We start from the raw sequence: 17,596 nt of genomic DNA, 5'->3' as shown, positions 1-17,596 counted from the left end.
CCCGTGTTGAATCAAGTGCGATGACGCTGAAGCTACAGAGCCTGGGCAGGGTAATATGGAGGGTCTGCTGTTGCCCATGCAGCAGACCCCCCCCTCTCTTCGCAGCTGAAGGGTCCAAGGGAAAGACGGAGTCAATACAGCTTGGCTTCAGGTGCGCCGCAGGAGTTGCCGGTGTTGACTACAACGTCAAACCGCCTTAGGGACTCCGGCTCCGGATTTTCTGTCGGGGTTTACTCCCTTAGCCTTTCCCCTGAAGAGGTATGCCGCAAGGCAGCGGAGGTTTTTTGGAGTCAGAGTTTTCCTTCTCTGTAGGTCTTGGTCATGCTTAGATAAAAACCTACGTTCTGCCTTTAAAGTCCTCAAAGTCTGAGAAAAACTAAACTGACAACCTCAGCGTGATAACTGCTAAATTAGGGAGGGAGAAAGGGGATGAGAATCATTGTGAGAGAAAAACATCCATCGGTTGCTTCTCCTACGGGCCCCAATGGGGGACCAAACCTGCAACCCGGGCACGTGCCCTTACTGGGCATGAAACCAGCAACCTCCCGCTTTGCAGAAGGATGCCCAGACAACCGAGCCACAGCCGCCAGCCTCTACCTAAATCTTCTTAGGTCTCAGCTCAATTATTAGTCCCTCCGATAAAATAGTTTACCCATGGTCCCTTTCTCCTGCATTAGTGTTTTGTTTTCCTTACAGCACTAATAACATGAGATGATCCTCCCCCCCCCCGTTGCATCCATAACGTTCTAGCAACCCAAGGAGCCCCGCGCTGCCCGGGAGAGCGCGCTTGGCAACGTAAGCTCCCAACTGAGCATGCGCCGAGGGCGGGCCACTACGGACCACCGGTTCACGCAGGCCCCTCCTCCGTCCCCTGCGTCCCCCCACCCCAGGCCTGCTTAGCAGTCGGACCGAGTTCTCCCCGCCTCGGCTTTCCGCCCGGACTCTGTTCCGCAAGACTCGGCTGCAGGAACGAAGGCGGCCGCCATTTGCCGGCCGGACCCCAGGATGGCTCCCAAACTCTCCGAATCTGTGGAGGGGCTCCGCGCCGCTGGCAACCGGAGCTTTCGCAACGGCCAGTTCGGCGAGGCCGGCACGTACTACAGCCGCGCTCTGCGGCTGATGCTGGAGCGAGGTACAGCCCTGCCCCCGCCGTCGTCCCGACACCACGCCACCCCACCCCATTTCCTGCGCCGGGGCTGCTGCCTTCTCCCGTCTCCCGCACCCCAACTACCCAGACCTCGCTCTGCTCCTGCTTTCTAGGAGCTTCCTTGCCCTGCGGGCCTACAGTCCTACCGGCCCTCCCCCCCTTCCTCCCCCCATTCCCTCATCCTACGAGAAACTTCCTTGGCCCTTTCTTCCTGTCTTAAAAATATATATATACGGTTTTATTATTGGTTCTTTTTAACTTAATGACATGTCAGAAACAATTTCCATGTTAATAGATGTTTTACCACTTTTTGGTTGTGGTAAAAAATATTAAATGTACCATCTTAACCATTTTTAAGTGTAGAGTAGTGTCAAGCATATACTATTCCCGTTGATGTGCCGCAGATCTCTGGAACTTTCTCATCCTGCAGCGCTGAAACTCAGCACCCATTGCACGCTGATTCTCCTCTCCCTTCAGCCCTTGGTTAATTACCTTTCTACCTTCTGTATCTATGATTTTAATGAGTTCAGGTATTTAAAACGAGTGAGATACGGTACGTATTTATCTTTTGTGATTGGCTTATTTCCCTTAGCTTAATGTCCTCGAGGACATTATAATCCATGGTCGTTAGCATGGGACAGGATTTCCTTCTTTTTAAGGCTGCATTGTGTGGATATGCCACCTTTTAAAATCCATTGATCCGTGCATGGACATTTGGACTGGTTCCACCTCTCAGCTCTTGGGAATAGTGCCGTGATGATCAGGGGTGTGCAGAGATCTCTCTGCCTTGAATTCTTCTGGCTATATGTCCAGAAGTGGGATTGCTGGATCACATAGTAGTTCAGTTTTTAATTTGGGGGAGCCTCCATACTGTTTTGCATAGTCGCATCATTTTACATCCCCACCAACAACGCACAGTGGCTCCAGCGCCTCAGCATCCTCACCAGCCCTTATTTTCTGTTCCTTTGAAAGTGGCCTTCCTGTTAGGTATGAGCTGCCTGCTTTTTACCTGTCCTGTTGCCCCCGCCCACCCACCCCCAGTCTGTTATTCAGGCCCCCTTCTGATCCATGAGGATATAGATAGCTCAGCCTTCCTTCTCCTTAACCATTTACTCAACTAAATTAATATTTGTTGAGCACCTGTATGTACTGAGTGTGTAACCAGGCAGAGAAGGTCCTTTCTCTCAACGATCATACATTATTGTTTTGGTAGGAGGGGATGGATCTTAAGCTAGTAAACAAGACCTGTCCGATGATGATTAGGGTTTTGTAGAAGACAAATATGATGTGATAATTGATTAGGGAGCTCTGTTAGAATGGGGAGGTCAAGGACAACTTCTTTGCACAGGTGACTTGTGAAGTGACATCTGAATGATGAGAAGGAGCCAGGTGCGCAGTTTTGGGTGCTGAGCGTTTCAGGTGGCAGGCGCTGTAATTACAGGCATACATCCTTCTATTGTGCTGCTCTTCAGCGCGCTTCACAGGTGGTGTGTTTTTTACAAATGGAAGACGAGATCCTCCCCCAGCAAAAACATTACTACTTGCTTTATTGCGGGGCTCTGGGACTGAACCCACAATATCTCTGAGGTATGCCTGGACAAAAGCACCTAGATGGAGTAAGCGTGGTGTGTTCCAGGAGCCAGAGCACACTGAGCCAGCGGAGGGAGGAGTAAGACGAGGGCAGTTAGACAGGCAGAACCTTACTGTGTAGACATTTTACTGATAGGCCGTGGTGAGGAGTTTGGGTTCTGTTCCCTGATGGGAAGCCGCTGGAGTTTTAAACGGAGCAGCAGCATATTCTCATCAGTTCTCCTGGCCTCTCGGTCATTTCAGCCAACCACAGCCCTTTTTTCAAAACTCCTTCTCCAAAGTCTCTTACCAAGGAGCCCTCGTTGGAACCCCTTTCTTTAGTACCGATTTCCCTTTGCCTTCCTTCTTGTCCTCGTTACTTTTGACTGGCACTTGTAGAGTGCTTTACCGTGTGCTAGACGTTAACAGACGTCACTCCTTTATAGCTTCATACTAACCTGACTAAATTGCCTGTCCCAGGGTTACACGGTGGAGATATGGCACAGCGAGGATTTGAATATGGGTCCATCTGATTCCCAAGTTCCAAGTTTTTAATCATTTTGCTAGACTTCGCCCCGAACCTCCAAATTGCAGTCTTTTTTCGTTTGAAGTTTTGCAGTTTCAAGCCATCTTGCCCCCTTTTTTTCTAGAACACTCCTTTTTAGGCCCACTTGTTCACCTCAGCATCACTTGAAGTTGCTGAAGAATCTGAGATATTGATACTAATGCCTTTTTCTTCCATCCTGCCCCCGCCTGCCTGGAAAAGTGTGTGCTTTGTATGGATTTATTCTGGGTCCTGAGAAGAGCTGGCTTGGTTTCTAGAAGATTTAGTAGGGGACCAGAGTTTGGTTCTCGTCCTTTTCTAAATAATATATGGGCAAATCCCTTGATTTCTCTGATCAGTTTTCCTCTGAAAGGAGATCAGGGAGCAACCTAACACAATGAACCCTTCCAGCCAGTCTGTGAGGTGATATGTCCATGTGATAGGTGAGCGCATATGACCAGAGGGATTGAGTGACTTGTGTAGCCCCACAGGCTGGATTGTAGGTTCTCAGGCCCTTTCCACCACAGCACTGCTGCTTCTGAGCACCATGCTCTGGGGACTTGAGATGGATTACAAGTCTTAGAGTGCTGGTACTTGTTCCCTAAGGGCAAGGATATATTTTACTTATCTCTGTACATTGCTGTCTCCTTCAGGGCCTGACAAAATAAGAAAAAAAGTTAATATGTTATTGTTTATTATTGTTGGTATTGAGTGAAAGATATGCGTCAATGTGGTAACATGATACTTAGTGAGAGAAACAAGTTACAGAAGGATAGACAATAGGGTGCCACTTAAGAAAAGCTTTGAAAGACAAATAAAATGATATCTTACCTGTGGTTACATATATAATATAGACAGACAAACATATATGAGAATGTTACATACCAGCCTTAGGATTGTGCCGACATCTGGGGTTCTGATGACCAAGCAAGGGGGAAAGGATGGGAATGAGTGGAACTTTAGCCATCTCAAAAATAAAAGGTTGGAAGCAAATAAAATATATGCTAAGTCTAGTGACGGATACTGTGTGTCTGTTATACGTACTATTTTCTGTATGTTTCACAATTTTCAAAAGAGTTGCTAGTGTGGCTCAGTTTATTGAGTGCTAGCCTGGGAATCGAAAGGCTGCTGGTTCGATTCCCAGTCAGGGCACATGCCTGGGTTGCAGGCTAGGTCCCCAGTTGGGGGCTTGTGAGAGGCAATCTATCAATGTTTCTCTTGCACGTTTCTGTCCCACTCTTTCTCACCCCTTCCCATCTCTCTAAAAATAAATAAATAAAAATTTTAAAAAATGAAAATCCTTGCCCTGGTTAGTGTGGCTCAGTTGGTTGTAGCGTCTTCCCATAACCAAAGGGTTACAGGTTCAATTCCCAGTCTGGTACGTACAAGAGGCAACCAGTCAATGCTGCTCTCTCGCATCGATGTTTCTTGCTCTCTCTTCCACTCTTTCAAAGCAATAAAAAAAATGTTTTCTGGTGAAGATTAAAAAAAAGAAAAAGAAACTAAAAAGGACAATCATTGTAGCCATAATAAAGGACATGAGCTTCTGAGATTCCTGAAGGTGAAGACAGCCTGTAGAGAAATATCTGATAATTCTCCCCACTGGGGAGCTTGAGTCCTTCCCGAGTAAGTTCTCTATAGACCTGCCATACCCAGGGGATTTTTTCCCTGGCAAAGTCCTGATTTGGCCAGGTAGAATTAGTCTCTGTCTTTTATCTTTTCCTTGTTTTCTTTATTTGGTTTACATGCTTTTTGTAATAAAATTAACACACACACCCCCCTCCCAGTAGTGACAGCATGGATTTCTTTGAGGTAGAAGCCAGATATTTCATGTTTATCTTTTGCCTAGGACCACGCTCAGTGCTGGCGTGAGTAAGGTGCTTGGTGTTCTCACTCCCATGTACTGATGGCAAATGCCAGCCTATCGGCCCAGCGAGCTTGATCACGTTACAGTCATCTCTGCTCCCTTTTATCAAAGCTCAGAGAGCTCAGAGCGTGAAATGCACTTCATGTCCCCACGCATCCATTTCCCAACTTGTTAACCCCAGGCTTTCTGCTTCCACCTGGGCAGGTGCTTCGGACCCTAAAGAAGAGAGTGTTCTCTACTCCAACCGAGCAGCATGCCACCTGAAGGATGGGAACTGCAGGGACTGCATCAAAGACTGCACTTCGTGAGCGGTCAAGGGACACTTGGGGGTGCCTGAGGGGCTCAGAAGAGGAAGCGGGGTTTATCTGGCCTATTTCCTCTTTGAAATGATCCCACCAATGACATCTATGACAGATGCTAGGAAGTGTCCCTAAGTGTCACCAGCTCACTGAGAATAGGAGGCCCTACTTGGTCTTTGTGGTTCCCGCGTGTGTCTTTGGAGTCTTAGCTCTACTGCTGTAAAAGGAGGAGGATGGGGACTTACAGTGGGCCTTAAAGTCTTTGTGAGATTTGGCGCCTGGGGATGAGGCAGAGTTGTAGGCTAGTGAGTGGCTTGCCCCGGTTTTTTCTGGGGTGGATGTGTGTGGAAAGGAGGGAGGGAGATAAAGAAGGAGAGAAGGAGATGAATAGATAGCTGGGAAAGAAGCAAGGAGAGAGGAGAGACTGGTATGCATCAGTGACCACGTGTAGAGGACATTAAACAGTTTTCATACTTCCTTCTTCTTGCAAGTCTGATAGTGCCTTCTTTCATTATCACTAAGCAGTCATACATACCTTAAGGTGTTCTTAGATCTGACATCCTGTGACATTGCCTTAGATTTATGCCCTGGTGGTAGATGGGCGAGAGGTGAGCGTGCTCATGGAGCCTGAACTAAGTTGATTAGGACCAGGTCCAGTGCTAGTTTCCTTTTTAGAGGGCTCATGACCACTCTGTGGGGTTGCAGAGGCCTGAGGTGGTCAGCTGATTTGCCTGGGATCACACGGTTAGTGGCAGAGGTGGGATTCAGACACCACTCCATCTGCCTCCAAAGCTTCAATGGTGTTCCCATTGGGCCACAACTCTGGAAACACATAGAAGCATAAAAGCTACAAGGCACTTGTTCTTGGATTTGGGGGAATTGCAACTGTGAAAATTGATGCCTGTGCACACAGATCTTACAATATTAGTGGCTCTCTGCACTCTTTCCCTTCTCTATTTCAGTCTAAGTTGAGAAGTCCCTCTTCTAAGGTTTGACATTTTTAGAATTGTCTCTGCACCAGAAATGACCCCCCTCCCCGCCACATGTGGAGCCTGCCTGGATGGAGCTGCAGGCGGGTGGGGCGGAGCCCTGGTGACTTCACAGCCAGATAACATTTCTGCTTCCTGCTCTAGAGCACTGTCCTTAGTTCCGTTCAGCATAAAGCCCTTGCTGCGGCGAGCATCGGCCTACGAGGCTCTGGAGAAGTACACCCTGGCCTATGTTGACTACAAGACTGTGCTGCAGATTGATGACACTGTGCTGTCAGCCTTGGAAGGCGTCAACAGGTGAGCCTGAGTCACTGGCCATTCCCTCTGGAACTCCCTGCCCTCCGTCATTGGCTTGGAACTGTCACTGTGATCATCTTCTGGCAGGATCCCTTTGGGATCAGCTTAGAAATTCCTAATGATCTTGTGGGGAAAATGTGGAAGGAGAATTTGCTGTCGTATTTGGTAGGTATTTAAGGGGTCAGGATTACTGAGCTGTTTTGTTTGCCTAGGTGCTCAGACTCACATAGTAATAATTTGTTGAGCCCTGTTTAAGGTTCTGTGCCAGGTTCAGTGGGAATACCCAAATGCAGAAAAGACACAGACCCCACTTGCCCCAAAGAGCTAACTAGATGGGGAAAGTAAGACCCAAGCACAAGGCAGCTCAGACATGAGGCTAAAGGGGTATTGTTCGTGGATATGCTTCAGTGTATTCAGTGTATTGTACTATGACCCCTTCACAAGGCCCCTCAGCAGTTGACATCTCTGGGATGTCCTCAGTTGTGTGATTGGTCATGTTGCCCTTCTTTGCGTGGGCTGCTGGAAAGCCAGACACCACACCAATACAAATCCTTGTTAGGACTCATGGTTTGTGTTTGTGCGTCATTTCTGCTTGCCTTCTTTTCTCTCTACCTCCTTTTCATTTCTGTCATTCAACAGATCTGTCACTTATGTGCCCGACTGCACTAGGGCCTGAGCTGATGCCCGAGACACCTTTCTGCCCCGATAGAGCCCCTGGTCCCATGGAGAATGCCAGTCAGTAATAGACAAGCACACTGTAAGGGATGAGGCAGCGTAGGGGCCAGTAGGAGCGGAAAGGAGCCACCTAGCCAGCTAGGGGGAGGCCGGAGAGGGTTTCCAGAGGAGAGGGGCTGAGACAGAGGTGTGTAGAGACCTGGCGCCGAGGCCAGCGAGGAGAAGGGGGCAGCCTGTGCAAGAGTGCGCGAGTGGGATGTGCTACAGAACTTGTGAGGGGTCCGTTTCCCATGGTGCTGCGCTGCAGGCGCGGAGCTCAGCTCCGGACAGGCGGAGTCCAGGGGCTTGGACTTCATCCGAGCACAGTGAGCCGTCGTGAAACGGCCTTAAGCAGAGGAGCTACATGAGCAGATTTGAGAGCGAAGCTCACTGGCTGCCACGTGGAAGGGTGACATGAAAGACTAGGAAGGGGCATGGGGCGTGCAGTAGTCCAGAAGAGATGGTGGAGACAGCGGATGGAGAGCAGCGGGACCATTTAGGGGATGTTTAAACAGTATTTCAGCAAGTTTTGGTGGTTGGGCAGTGGTGAGAAGGGAAGAATAGAAGAGGTATTAGGTGGGAAGGGGTACTGGGAAGTGGAAGAGATTTTTCCTGGAAGAGGACAACCATGTGCAAAGGCTTAAACATAAAAGATCAAGAGGGAGCGTGGCAGGGGACCAGATCTCATGCCCTAGGGAAATGGAACCACTGAAGAAGTTTTAAATGTGAGAATGACATGATAAGATTTGCATTTAAAAGAAATCTCTTGAGCATTAATCACATGTTAGGTACCTGCATAGCTCATAATAGATCTGTTAAGAAAATATAAAACAGGCCATGGCCAGGTGGTCCGTTGCTTAGAGCATCATAAGACATGCCTAGGTTGTAGGTTCAATACCCAGTCAGAGCACACACAAGAATCAACCAATAATGCACAAATCGATGTCTTCTCTCTCTCTCTCTCCCCCTCCCCGCCCTCCTCCCCTCCTCCCTTCCCCCTCCCCTCCTTTACTCCCTCCCCTAGCCCCTCTCTCTCCCCCTTCCTTTCTCTCTCAAAATCAATTTAAAGAAAATATAAAACAGTCCTTTCCTAGGGACTTTGTGGTCCTTTGGGGTTAAGGTAAGGGTTAAGTACCATTAACAAGCAACAGCTCTTCTCTTTGAAGTTGACATAGTGTGACCAAATGAGGACCAGGCAGAGAGGGAGCTGAGAAGACTTACGGATGGCAGACTCCTGTTCCTTTCCTGCTACATGTCAGGAGGATATAAGGAGATGGTTCAAACCAGGGGAAGATGGTACCCTGTCTCTCATACACTTCTTTTGGGGTTACGAGAGCAGAAACATCTTGACCCAGCCAGAAGCCTCCCTGTAACCCTGCCTTTGTTTCCAGAATGACCAGAGCGCTCATGGACTCACTTGGGCCCGAGTGGCGCCTGAAGCTGCCCTCTATCCCCGTGGTGCCTGCTTCAGCTCAGAAGAGGTGGGATTCCGAGCGTTCTGAAAATCACAAAGGGAGGAATAAAAACAAATCCAAAGAAACCACAACTGCCAAGAGCAAAGGTAAGCTGTGACTTCCTGCTCAGTTTTGCAATTTCCCCACAGCTGCTTTCTTTTGAGAACAGTGATCCCTCCCTTATCGCGGGTATTACGTTCTAGACCCCACCCCCACGACAGGTGAAAATCCGCGAAATAGGAACCTTATATTTATTTTAGTATTTATAAATATTTTAAGGCTTTATAAACCCTTCCCACACTTATAAACCATCCCCAGTCCCTTATTAACCTTTCCCACTCCCTTATTAACCTTTTCCACACTTTTATAAACACTACTTATGTTCTTAAACATATTCTACACTCTTAAACCTATGTAACTTTAACAACATACGTATACAGTACTGCAAAATCACGCGATATAGTGAAAAATCTGATAAATAATTAAATATAAAGTTTTTTAAAATCCTGCAATACAGTGATATCGCGATAAGTGAACCGCGATATAGCGAGGGACTACTGTAATCTTGTAAAGATTGACCTCATTTAAGCTGAGTTATCAAAATAATATTAAAACAAAGGGACTTATCCTCTTAGGGACTGTTTCAACTCGACAATGAGGGTTGTGAGAACAGCTCCCCCACTGTGGGGATCAAGTGATACAAGGCATGTTGAGCTCCAGCCTGGCACATAGGTATATGTGTTAGTTCCCTTCATTCTTCTGGCAGCGTTTGTGATGCATCATACTGGACTCTGGTTACAAGAGCAGAAAACTGACCATAGTAAAAATAATAAAGAGATTTTATTGGCTCACATAACTGAAAAGTCTAGAGTCCAGGTTCAGGCAAGGTTTGCTCACCAGCTCGCTACGTTACCAGGCTCTGACTCCATTTCTCTGCACTCCGTCAGTTCTCTTGTCTGGGGTGGTCAGGTTTGTCTCTGGGCAGGCTTCCGTCTTAGCAGGAAAATGGTTTGGCAGTTCCTGGCTTCTCATCCATGTGCCATGCTTCATGACCTAGGGGAAGAGAAAAACTTGGAGAGTTTCTTTCCCCTAGATCCCTAGCTCACTTATTTGCTCAGTTTATTCTGGCCTTTTGGTCCCAGGCCATCCCTGGAACTAGTCCCTGTGACCAAGGCCTGCGGTTTTATGGTTAGCTCAGCCCTGAGCCATCTGCCCTGTCCCCGCAGCTGGAGCGTGATGCTTCCCCAGGAACCCGAACACTGTGTGAGTCCCCAGGGGGGAGAAATAAGAGAAGGGAGGTCCAAGGCAGGGAGCTCTACACAGGAGAGTGCCCACCTCGCCTGTAAGAGCAGAGGCCATTCTTCAGGTGGGGGCTCAGTGGACACTGTACTCCCACTCCAGGGGAACTGTCCCAGCTCGGCAGCCGGGTGCTGAGGACAGGCAGTGCAGAGGGGGTCCGGGCTGGAGCCTGGCGTGGATGGCAGGAGTTACTCCCCTCCTAGGGGGAAACCGACCTGGCCGTAGGCAGCGTTCACTCTGGTTTGTGGCAGCCTGGTAATAACTGTTCCCCACTCCCCCCTAGAATGAAAATGGGAGGTGCTAATGAACTAGGTGGCTCCAGTGCACCCACCACTTATTTCAGTGTTGCAGTCACTGAGCCATGTGTGTCCCAGGCCCTGAACCAAGCAGTGCGACACAGACAGGGTGAGCGGCCTTGGCCCTTGGAAGCGCTCGGTCTGATGAGAGACTGAGACACACAGACAGCATGTTAAGGTACCAGAGTGAGGACAGGTGCTTAGGAGTTTAGTATTTGGGGAGTTCAGAATCAGAACTGACACGTGCTCACAGAGCAGGTGACAGCGGGGATGACAGGTTGAAGCTGGGCCTTAAAGGGTGAGTTCTTCAGGTGGTAATGGGAGAAGGGACAAGAATTATTGGCAGGGACAGTGGAGAGTTGGTGAATGCACGGGGTGTTGCTGGTGAACAGCAGGGGTAGTATGTGGTGTGTCGCAGAGCCGGGTGAAGCTGAAGCTGTGTGTACATTGCAACCTGCTGGCTCTACTTTTAGAGAAACTCATGCATGTGTGCGCAAGGCGATACGTGAAACAATGTTCACAGAAAAATGTTTATAATAGCCAAAAGCAAAACTGGAAATAACACGAGTCTCCATCCCAATTGTATTGCAGTGGTGAGAATGGATGAACTACTATAGGTATCAACACAGATCAATCTCAGCAATGTAAGTGTGAGGGGAAAAAAGAAAACAAGGTCATAGAAGAATAGATAGAATTATTTGTTCCTTTATATAAAGTTCAAAACCAAAGTAAGCAAGTGGTTTAGAGACTATGGATGTATTAATGAAGCTGCCAGGAACAAAAGAGGGAGGGAGGGCTAGGACTGAGGATAATGGTTTCCTCCAGCGCTAGATTGGTTTGGGGACGGGTCCACATGGCTTCAAAGATCCTAGTAAATGTTCTGTTTCTTAACATGAGGGATGAGTTCGAGGGTGTTACTTTACTCCTAAAACCTTACTCTTGTCATAAATATTTAGTATTGTATAGTTTTTAAAAATTAAAAATGCCAGTGATATGGGAGCTGGGGCTGGCTGAAGGCCAGGTTGAGCAGCTTGGATTTCACCTTCTCTCTCCTGTTTCTCCTTGAAAGCTGGGGCCGATGTGTTCGGTGAGGGGGAAAGGGAGACAGGACGAGAATTCTTGGCAGGGACAGTGGAGAGTTAGGCCTGCGATTTTGTGGTTAGCTCAGGTGGGGCTCACTGGACGCTCTGCTCCCACTCCAGGGGAACTATCCCAGCTCGGCAGCCGGGTGCGGAGGACGGGCAGTGCAGAGGGGTCAGGGCCGGAGCCTGGCGTGGATGGCAGGAGTTACTCCCCCTCCCAGGAGGAAACCTACCTGGCCATGGGTGGCACACAGGCCCAGACAAAGGCAGCGATGAGGACTAGCACTGGTCTTCCCTTTTCTGAATGCCTGGGAGCTGCAGCCTTTCTTTACCAGATACTTGTTTATTTAAATAATTATTTATGCTCCTTCTGTAAGTTCCTAGGAGGTTCTACCTTTCCTAGTATAGTCTCACATTTCCTCCTGACAAGAGCCCTGTGTACAGCAGGTGCTGCTCCCATTGAATTGGTGAGGAAATTGAGGTCCAGCAGAGCAGATAGGCCACACAGGATCTTCCAGCTGCCAAGTGGCAGTGCCAAGGCTGGAACCCAGGTTGCTTTTATCACGTGTATGGTACTCTGTGCATGTATGTTGACATCAGGAGTCCCCAACTTCTTCTGAACAAAGAACCGTGTTTAATTTCCCACAGGCCATTGATAGAAGTTATCACTGATCAGGAAGGATGCTTTACAACAGTGTGGGAGACCTCTGGGAGGAGGGTTGTGGGCGACTTAGAAGAGACGATGCTGAGGACACCTCACTGATCTCACTCGGGCGCCTGCTCCCCGGTTTTTCCCTCTTCTAAATTTCTATCTAGTGCCTTCCTCTGCGGATGTGGAGAGAGCGCGAGTTCTGAAGGAAGAAGGCAATGAGCTGGTAAAGAAAGGAAACCATAAGAAAGCTATTGAGAAGTACAGTGAGAGCCTCACGTTTAGCAACCTGGAGTCCGCCACGTACAGCAACAGGTACGTTCCCCGCCGCCACTGCCAGGGGGTTTCAGGACAGTGGCTGTCCCGTTCCCTGACCTCCTCTCGGACTGGGGTGGGCTCCTCTGCCCTAGCATTTAGTCAGTGTTCCAGCTCAGAACGTGCATTCACACTCATTGTGGTCACTGTGAGGGAGTCGTTGCCAGTGGCGTCCACTCTCTTACAGGGGCAGGAACTGAGGGACGTCAACGGGGAGCCTGGGCTTTGTTAGCTCCCCTCCCCGGAATTTCCATTAACCGCCCAAATTAGATGTCTTGCTACACAGACACAAACTCAGCCCAAGTTCTGTAGCATTTCCACCTTCCCCACTCCCACCCCATGGCTTTGCCAAGATCCTCCTGCTAGAAATGTTTGCACTGAGAACAGGGCAGAACGCAGGGTCTGGAGTAGCTGTCACCTGCCCTGGGAGTGAGAGACCGGTGCGGTCTCGCTGGAGGGGTGAGACTCCTGGCGCTGGAGGAGGCCCTGCACCTGCACCACGTGTTACTCCGGTTCAGAAATCTTGTCTCTACTGTAGGCTCACCATTCCTTATCGGAAAATGTAAAATGGTCCACATACTGAACCACATTAGGGTAACATTAGGGTCTGGGGCAGCTTGTGAAGTTAGTTGTTAGCATTTCTGCAGTGAAACATGAGGAAACTCCACATTCATATGGGGTGGTATAGAGAGAGACTAGCCTCGTGGCAGTTCAGGTCAGGGTTTACTGCCTAAGAAGCTGAAGAGAGAACTTTCAGTTTTACAGCTTAAATTTTGGACCTTTTGTTTTCCTGGCTGATTGGACCGGGGGTACCTCCATCTGCCACGCTAACTTGACAAAGGGCTGGGCCCACCTGTTCTGTGTTTGTGCAGCAGAATCTTCTAACCCCACTTCCTCTGGGCTCTCTGGCCTTGCTAACCCCGCCTTTCCAGAGACCTCGTTAACCCACTTTCCTGAATATTTACCGCATTTTGAGACAGTGTTTTGTTTAAATACTGTTTTTCATGAAGACGTGTCTGTGCCACACTATTTTCATTACTGTTCTTTAAATACAAGGCTGGTCTTTTCCTCATCCTCGGTGAGCATCCCTGGCTTTTTTCCCAGATTTGCTCTTCTAGCTAAACCTTAGGATTATTTTGACAAATTCCAAAAAGTACCTTGGGCTTTTGGCTGTGATTACACTGAGTTTGTCAGTTTGATTGGAGGATCAATAACTTGACACACAACATCATGGCCGAAATTCTACCATGTCCTGGGTGCCGTTGAGGGCTCACGTGTGTGCACCTGTGCGGACTGGTGCATCATCTCTGGCTCACTTCCGTTCTTAGTGCAGCTGATGTCCCAGTGGGTGTCACCACTCAGGTACCCCGCACCTGCAGTTTGCCAAGCCCTGAATGGACCTGCAGAGACTCCCAGTCCTCATAGCAGCTCTTCAGGTTAGATCACGGTCTCATTATAGGAGAAAACAGATGCAGAAACATGAGGAAGAAGTTAGACAGCTCATACATGGTAGAGCTGTGATTGAAGCCAGGTCTTTGTGACCCCAAAGCTTGAGTTCCTTTTCCCGCACTCCCGTTATCTCCCAGACTGCTTTGTATTGAAAGATAAATTAGGCACATTCGGCGAAGTGACCACTCTGCACCCATTCAGAATGGTGAGACGGAAAGGCTGGACTTCCACACTGAGCTCCCTCACATCCGACTGTTCCTAGTGACTGTCTTTGGAGAAAGGACTAGAACTGAGTGAGGAAGATAAACACACATACTTTTTTCCCCATAGATGCAGAATGGTTTGCTGTATGGGTGCACATGCCTTACTTTTTCCAACATTTTGCTTTTGAAAAATCTTTTCCAGCATTTTGAAAGTTTTCGAAATAGAAGTTGAAAGGTATCTCATTAAACACCCATAAACGTACCATTTAAATTCACCGTTAACATTTTGTTAACGTTTGCTCTGTCACTGCTTAGCCATCTGTTGGTCCATCTCATTTTTGATGCATTTCAGCATTGCAGGCACTTCTCATTCCTCACACGTCAGCATGCATAGCATTCAAGTCTGGTATTTATATGTTTGTTGTGACTTTTTAACCTGTCCATGGACGGCTTCAGGAAGCCTTTTCATTGCTTGGCAGAGCACAGCGTGGAGCGTGAGGTAGACGGAGTGCTGGAACTCAGGGACATCAGGGTCTGCAGGCCGGAGAGCCAGGCCGAGTCCCAGGTCAGCCCTTCAGCAGTGGTAGCACCTGGAGCGGGTCACTTCACCCCTCTGCGCTGGCGTTTTCACCTGTCGGAAGGGACTAGGGTGCTTGTGAGGATTGAAGGAGATATAAGTAAGCAGCCAGAGTAGGTGTTCAGCAAATCAAGGTCACTCCTCAAACCACCTCACGGCTTGGGGTGGCCCCTAGGAAGTGACAAACCTCTGGGTGGGTCTTTCCCTGTCAGAGCGCTCTGCCATTTGGTCCTGAAGCAGTACAAGGAAGCAGTGAAGGACTGCACAGAAGCCCTCAAGCTGGATGGAAAGAACGTGAAAGCATTTTACAGACGGGCCCAAGCCTACAAGGCTCTCAAGGTAAGATCTGACCAAAAGGCACCAACTACAGACATTTGTGCCCGTGGTGGCACTGCCAGAGCATAGTCAAGGTGAGGCGATGTCTGCCCCATGCCTTCTCATCTGGGGGCCCAGGGCAGGCCTGTGTACCAGGGTGTGAAAAGCCTCTGCTATCTCAGCGGCTGTCCCCACACCCTCCTCTCTCCTGTTAGGACTATAAAGCCAGCTTCGCAGACATCAACAGCCTCCTGAAGATCGAGCCCAGGAACGGCCCTGCGCAGAAGCTGCAGCAGGAAGTGAACCAGAACTTAAACTAAAACCCCGAAAGGGCAGCAGGAAACCTCTGCCAGACGACCTTCCTCTGTGCCTGCTCCTGGGACCCAGCATGCCCCAGTGAGCACTGTCCTCTGTCCATCAAAGAGGTAATGGCCTCCCATCCCTTAAGAGGCTTTGTTCAAATGAAGCTCATTGTAGCCAAAAACCAGACCTTGTTTTGCTGGAAAGGTCCCCGGCTATGCTGAAGCCCTGTTCTCCATTCCCCCTGCCTTGGACAGTTAGCGGATCACAGACAGGTCCGCAGCAAAGCTTGGGCTCTGTCCCTGCCCCAGGCATGTCCCAGACTGAGTGCTGCCCTTCGAGTGTCACCAGACGCACCTCACTGGGGCTCATCTGTGCAAACTGAGCTGGGGGTGTGGGAGGGGCACGGCTAGGAAACCCTGTCCCACCCACACCGACAGCGGCCTGTTGAGCTGGTTCTCCAGGGCTGCCGCCCTGCCCTGTCCTCCGCACAGCCCCCCGGTTCCGAGCCCCAGCCCCTTCTGGCCAGGCCCCGCTTGGGGCGGGGGGGGGCAGAACCCTGACTCTCGGAGGGCTCTGACTGGCTCTGTGCCACCTCCTGCTGGAGGCGCCTAAGCTGTTGCAGAAGCCAGCGGGGTGACCGCTCCTGAAAGGGGGGCAAGAAGAAAGGCCGCCTTCGAGTCTGTGTCCTTCCGTTCTGTTCTGGGCAGGGACGTGCTTTTTGACCCCAGTTGTGGCTCCTTCCCGGTTTCTTATTTCTTTGTTATACGAAGTTAATTTGAACTGACTCTGGTTTTGTTGAATCGTGTGTTTAAGTGGTTACATTAAACGTCTTCTACATAAACGTGTTGTACTTTCATTGATGCTTTTCCCGCTGAGTGCCTGGAATCTGGCAGCAACTACAAGAGCTGCCGCCCTGAGTACTCATCTTCCTCGTTGAACACACACACTGAAGTGTCTGCTCGGGCCAGGCACCGTGCGCAGTGCTGCGGGGCCCACAGTGAGTAAAGGCGCGGCCCCTGCTCCCAGGGCCGACTGTCAGGTGGGGCGGTGAGAAATTAATCAGGTGATCCCAGCAACAAGTGCGGAACTGCAGCCAAACTAGGGTTTTTGTTTTTTGATTTTATTTATTTGCTTGTAGAGGAAAAAAGAGGGAGAAAGAGAGGGAAACATCAATGTATGAGAAACGTCGATCGGTTGCCTCTCACACGCCCCCAACTGGGACCTAGTCCACAACCCAGGCATGTAACCAGACCGGGAATCGAACCAGTGACCCTTCTGTTCGCAGTCCAGGGCTCAATCCACTGAACCACCAAGTCAGGGCCAACTTACGCACTTGAAAGGAGTCACCGCACAATGCTTTCCCTCCCAAACTGAGGAGATTTGACCCCGTGGAGGGAAGGGGTCCCTGAGGAAGTAAGCTTGAATTGAGTTCTAACACGGAAGTTTAGCTGGTGAAGAGGGGGAGGGGAAAGGCCCTTGTTGGGAGGATGGGGTGAACACAGACCAGAAAGTGCCACTCCAGTTCATAAAACATGGTACGGATGAGGCTGCAGAGTTCTTTACCATCCAGCCAGAACTGGAGTCTGCCCCCCTTTCCCAGCCTGTGTCCTAGCTCAACTGTTTTCCTCCTAATGGAGTAGCAGTTTGGTGACCCCAGAAAGCAGAGCAGACGGCTTTCCTTGTCCCTTCGCTCATCACTCACAGCATTCAGCTGTTGGCACGCTGCTTTCTGACCTCCGAAGGGGGAGTCTGAGCAATCACAGACCTGCGAGCTGAAGCAGGTTGTAGAGTCTCAGGCAAATGCCAGGACCAGGCTACCATTTCAAAGCAGGAACTGTCCCCTCATTGCCCCCCTTATTCGGGCATGGCTTTGACCTGATTTGAGGCAGGTTTAGCGCTGACATCCAGTCACTGGCTCTTAAGGTCTAGAAGGCAAATACCTCGATTTACTAATGAAAACATAGAGGCTTTGTCCTCCCTGCAGGGGAGGAAAATCAGGACCTGGAAAGGTAGCCTTAAAGCAGTTTTTTTCAACAAGGGTTCTTGATGTTACACAATCCCTCGGCACAGAGCCTAGAAGCAGTTGCTGCCTCCAGGCTGGTTACCTACACTGCAGGTGCTCAAGCCAGGCGCCCAGACCCGGGCACCTGTAGCTTGAGGTCACTTCTCTGTGCTGTGTGATGACAGCCATGCAGTCATCCACTGTGCGCTGGTGGGTGGCAGGTGCT

General features: G+C 49.6%; 1 protein-coding gene across 1 annotated transcript; it reads left to right on the top strand.

Moving 5' to 3' along the window:
* Positions 1-858: 858 nt before the first annotated feature.
* TOMM34 (translocase of outer mitochondrial membrane 34) lies at positions 859-15,792 on the top strand. Its single transcript, XM_090286454.1, has 7 exons — positions 859-1,132; positions 5,332-5,431; positions 6,560-6,712; positions 8,818-8,987; positions 12,374-12,521; positions 14,963-15,089; positions 15,281-15,792. Exons 1-7 carry the CDS (start codon positions 1,006-1,008, stop codon positions 15,383-15,385), a joined length of 930 nt encoding a protein of 309 aa, XP_090142580.1. The 5' UTR covers positions 859-1,005; the 3' UTR covers positions 15,386-15,792.
* Positions 15,793-17,596: the final 1,804 nt, after the last annotated feature.

This window comes from Furipterus horrens, unplaced genomic scaffold (assembly GCF_987537825.1).
Source record: "Furipterus horrens unplaced genomic scaffold, mFurHor1.1.pri manual_scaffold_8, whole genome shotgun sequence".
Taxonomy (NCBI): domain Eukaryota; kingdom Metazoa; phylum Chordata; class Mammalia; order Chiroptera; family Furipteridae; genus Furipterus; species Furipterus horrens.
The sequence above is the reverse complement of the archived record's forward strand: the minus strand, read 5'-3'. Positions and strand labels throughout refer to the sequence as shown.

Coding starts and splice junctions, on each gene's coding strand:
- TOMM34 (XM_090286454.1), top strand. CDS start 1,006: ATGGCTCCCAAACTCTCCGAATCTGTGGAGGGGCTCCGCGCCGCTGGC. Junction 5,432..6,559: donor TGCATCAAAGACTGCACTTC/GTGAGCGGTCAA, acceptor TTCCTGCTCTAG/AGCACTGTCCTTAGTTCCGT. Junction 12,522..14,962: donor TCCGCCACGTACAGCAACAG/GTACGTTCCCCG, acceptor TTTCCCTGTCAG/AGCGCTCTGCCATTTGGTCC.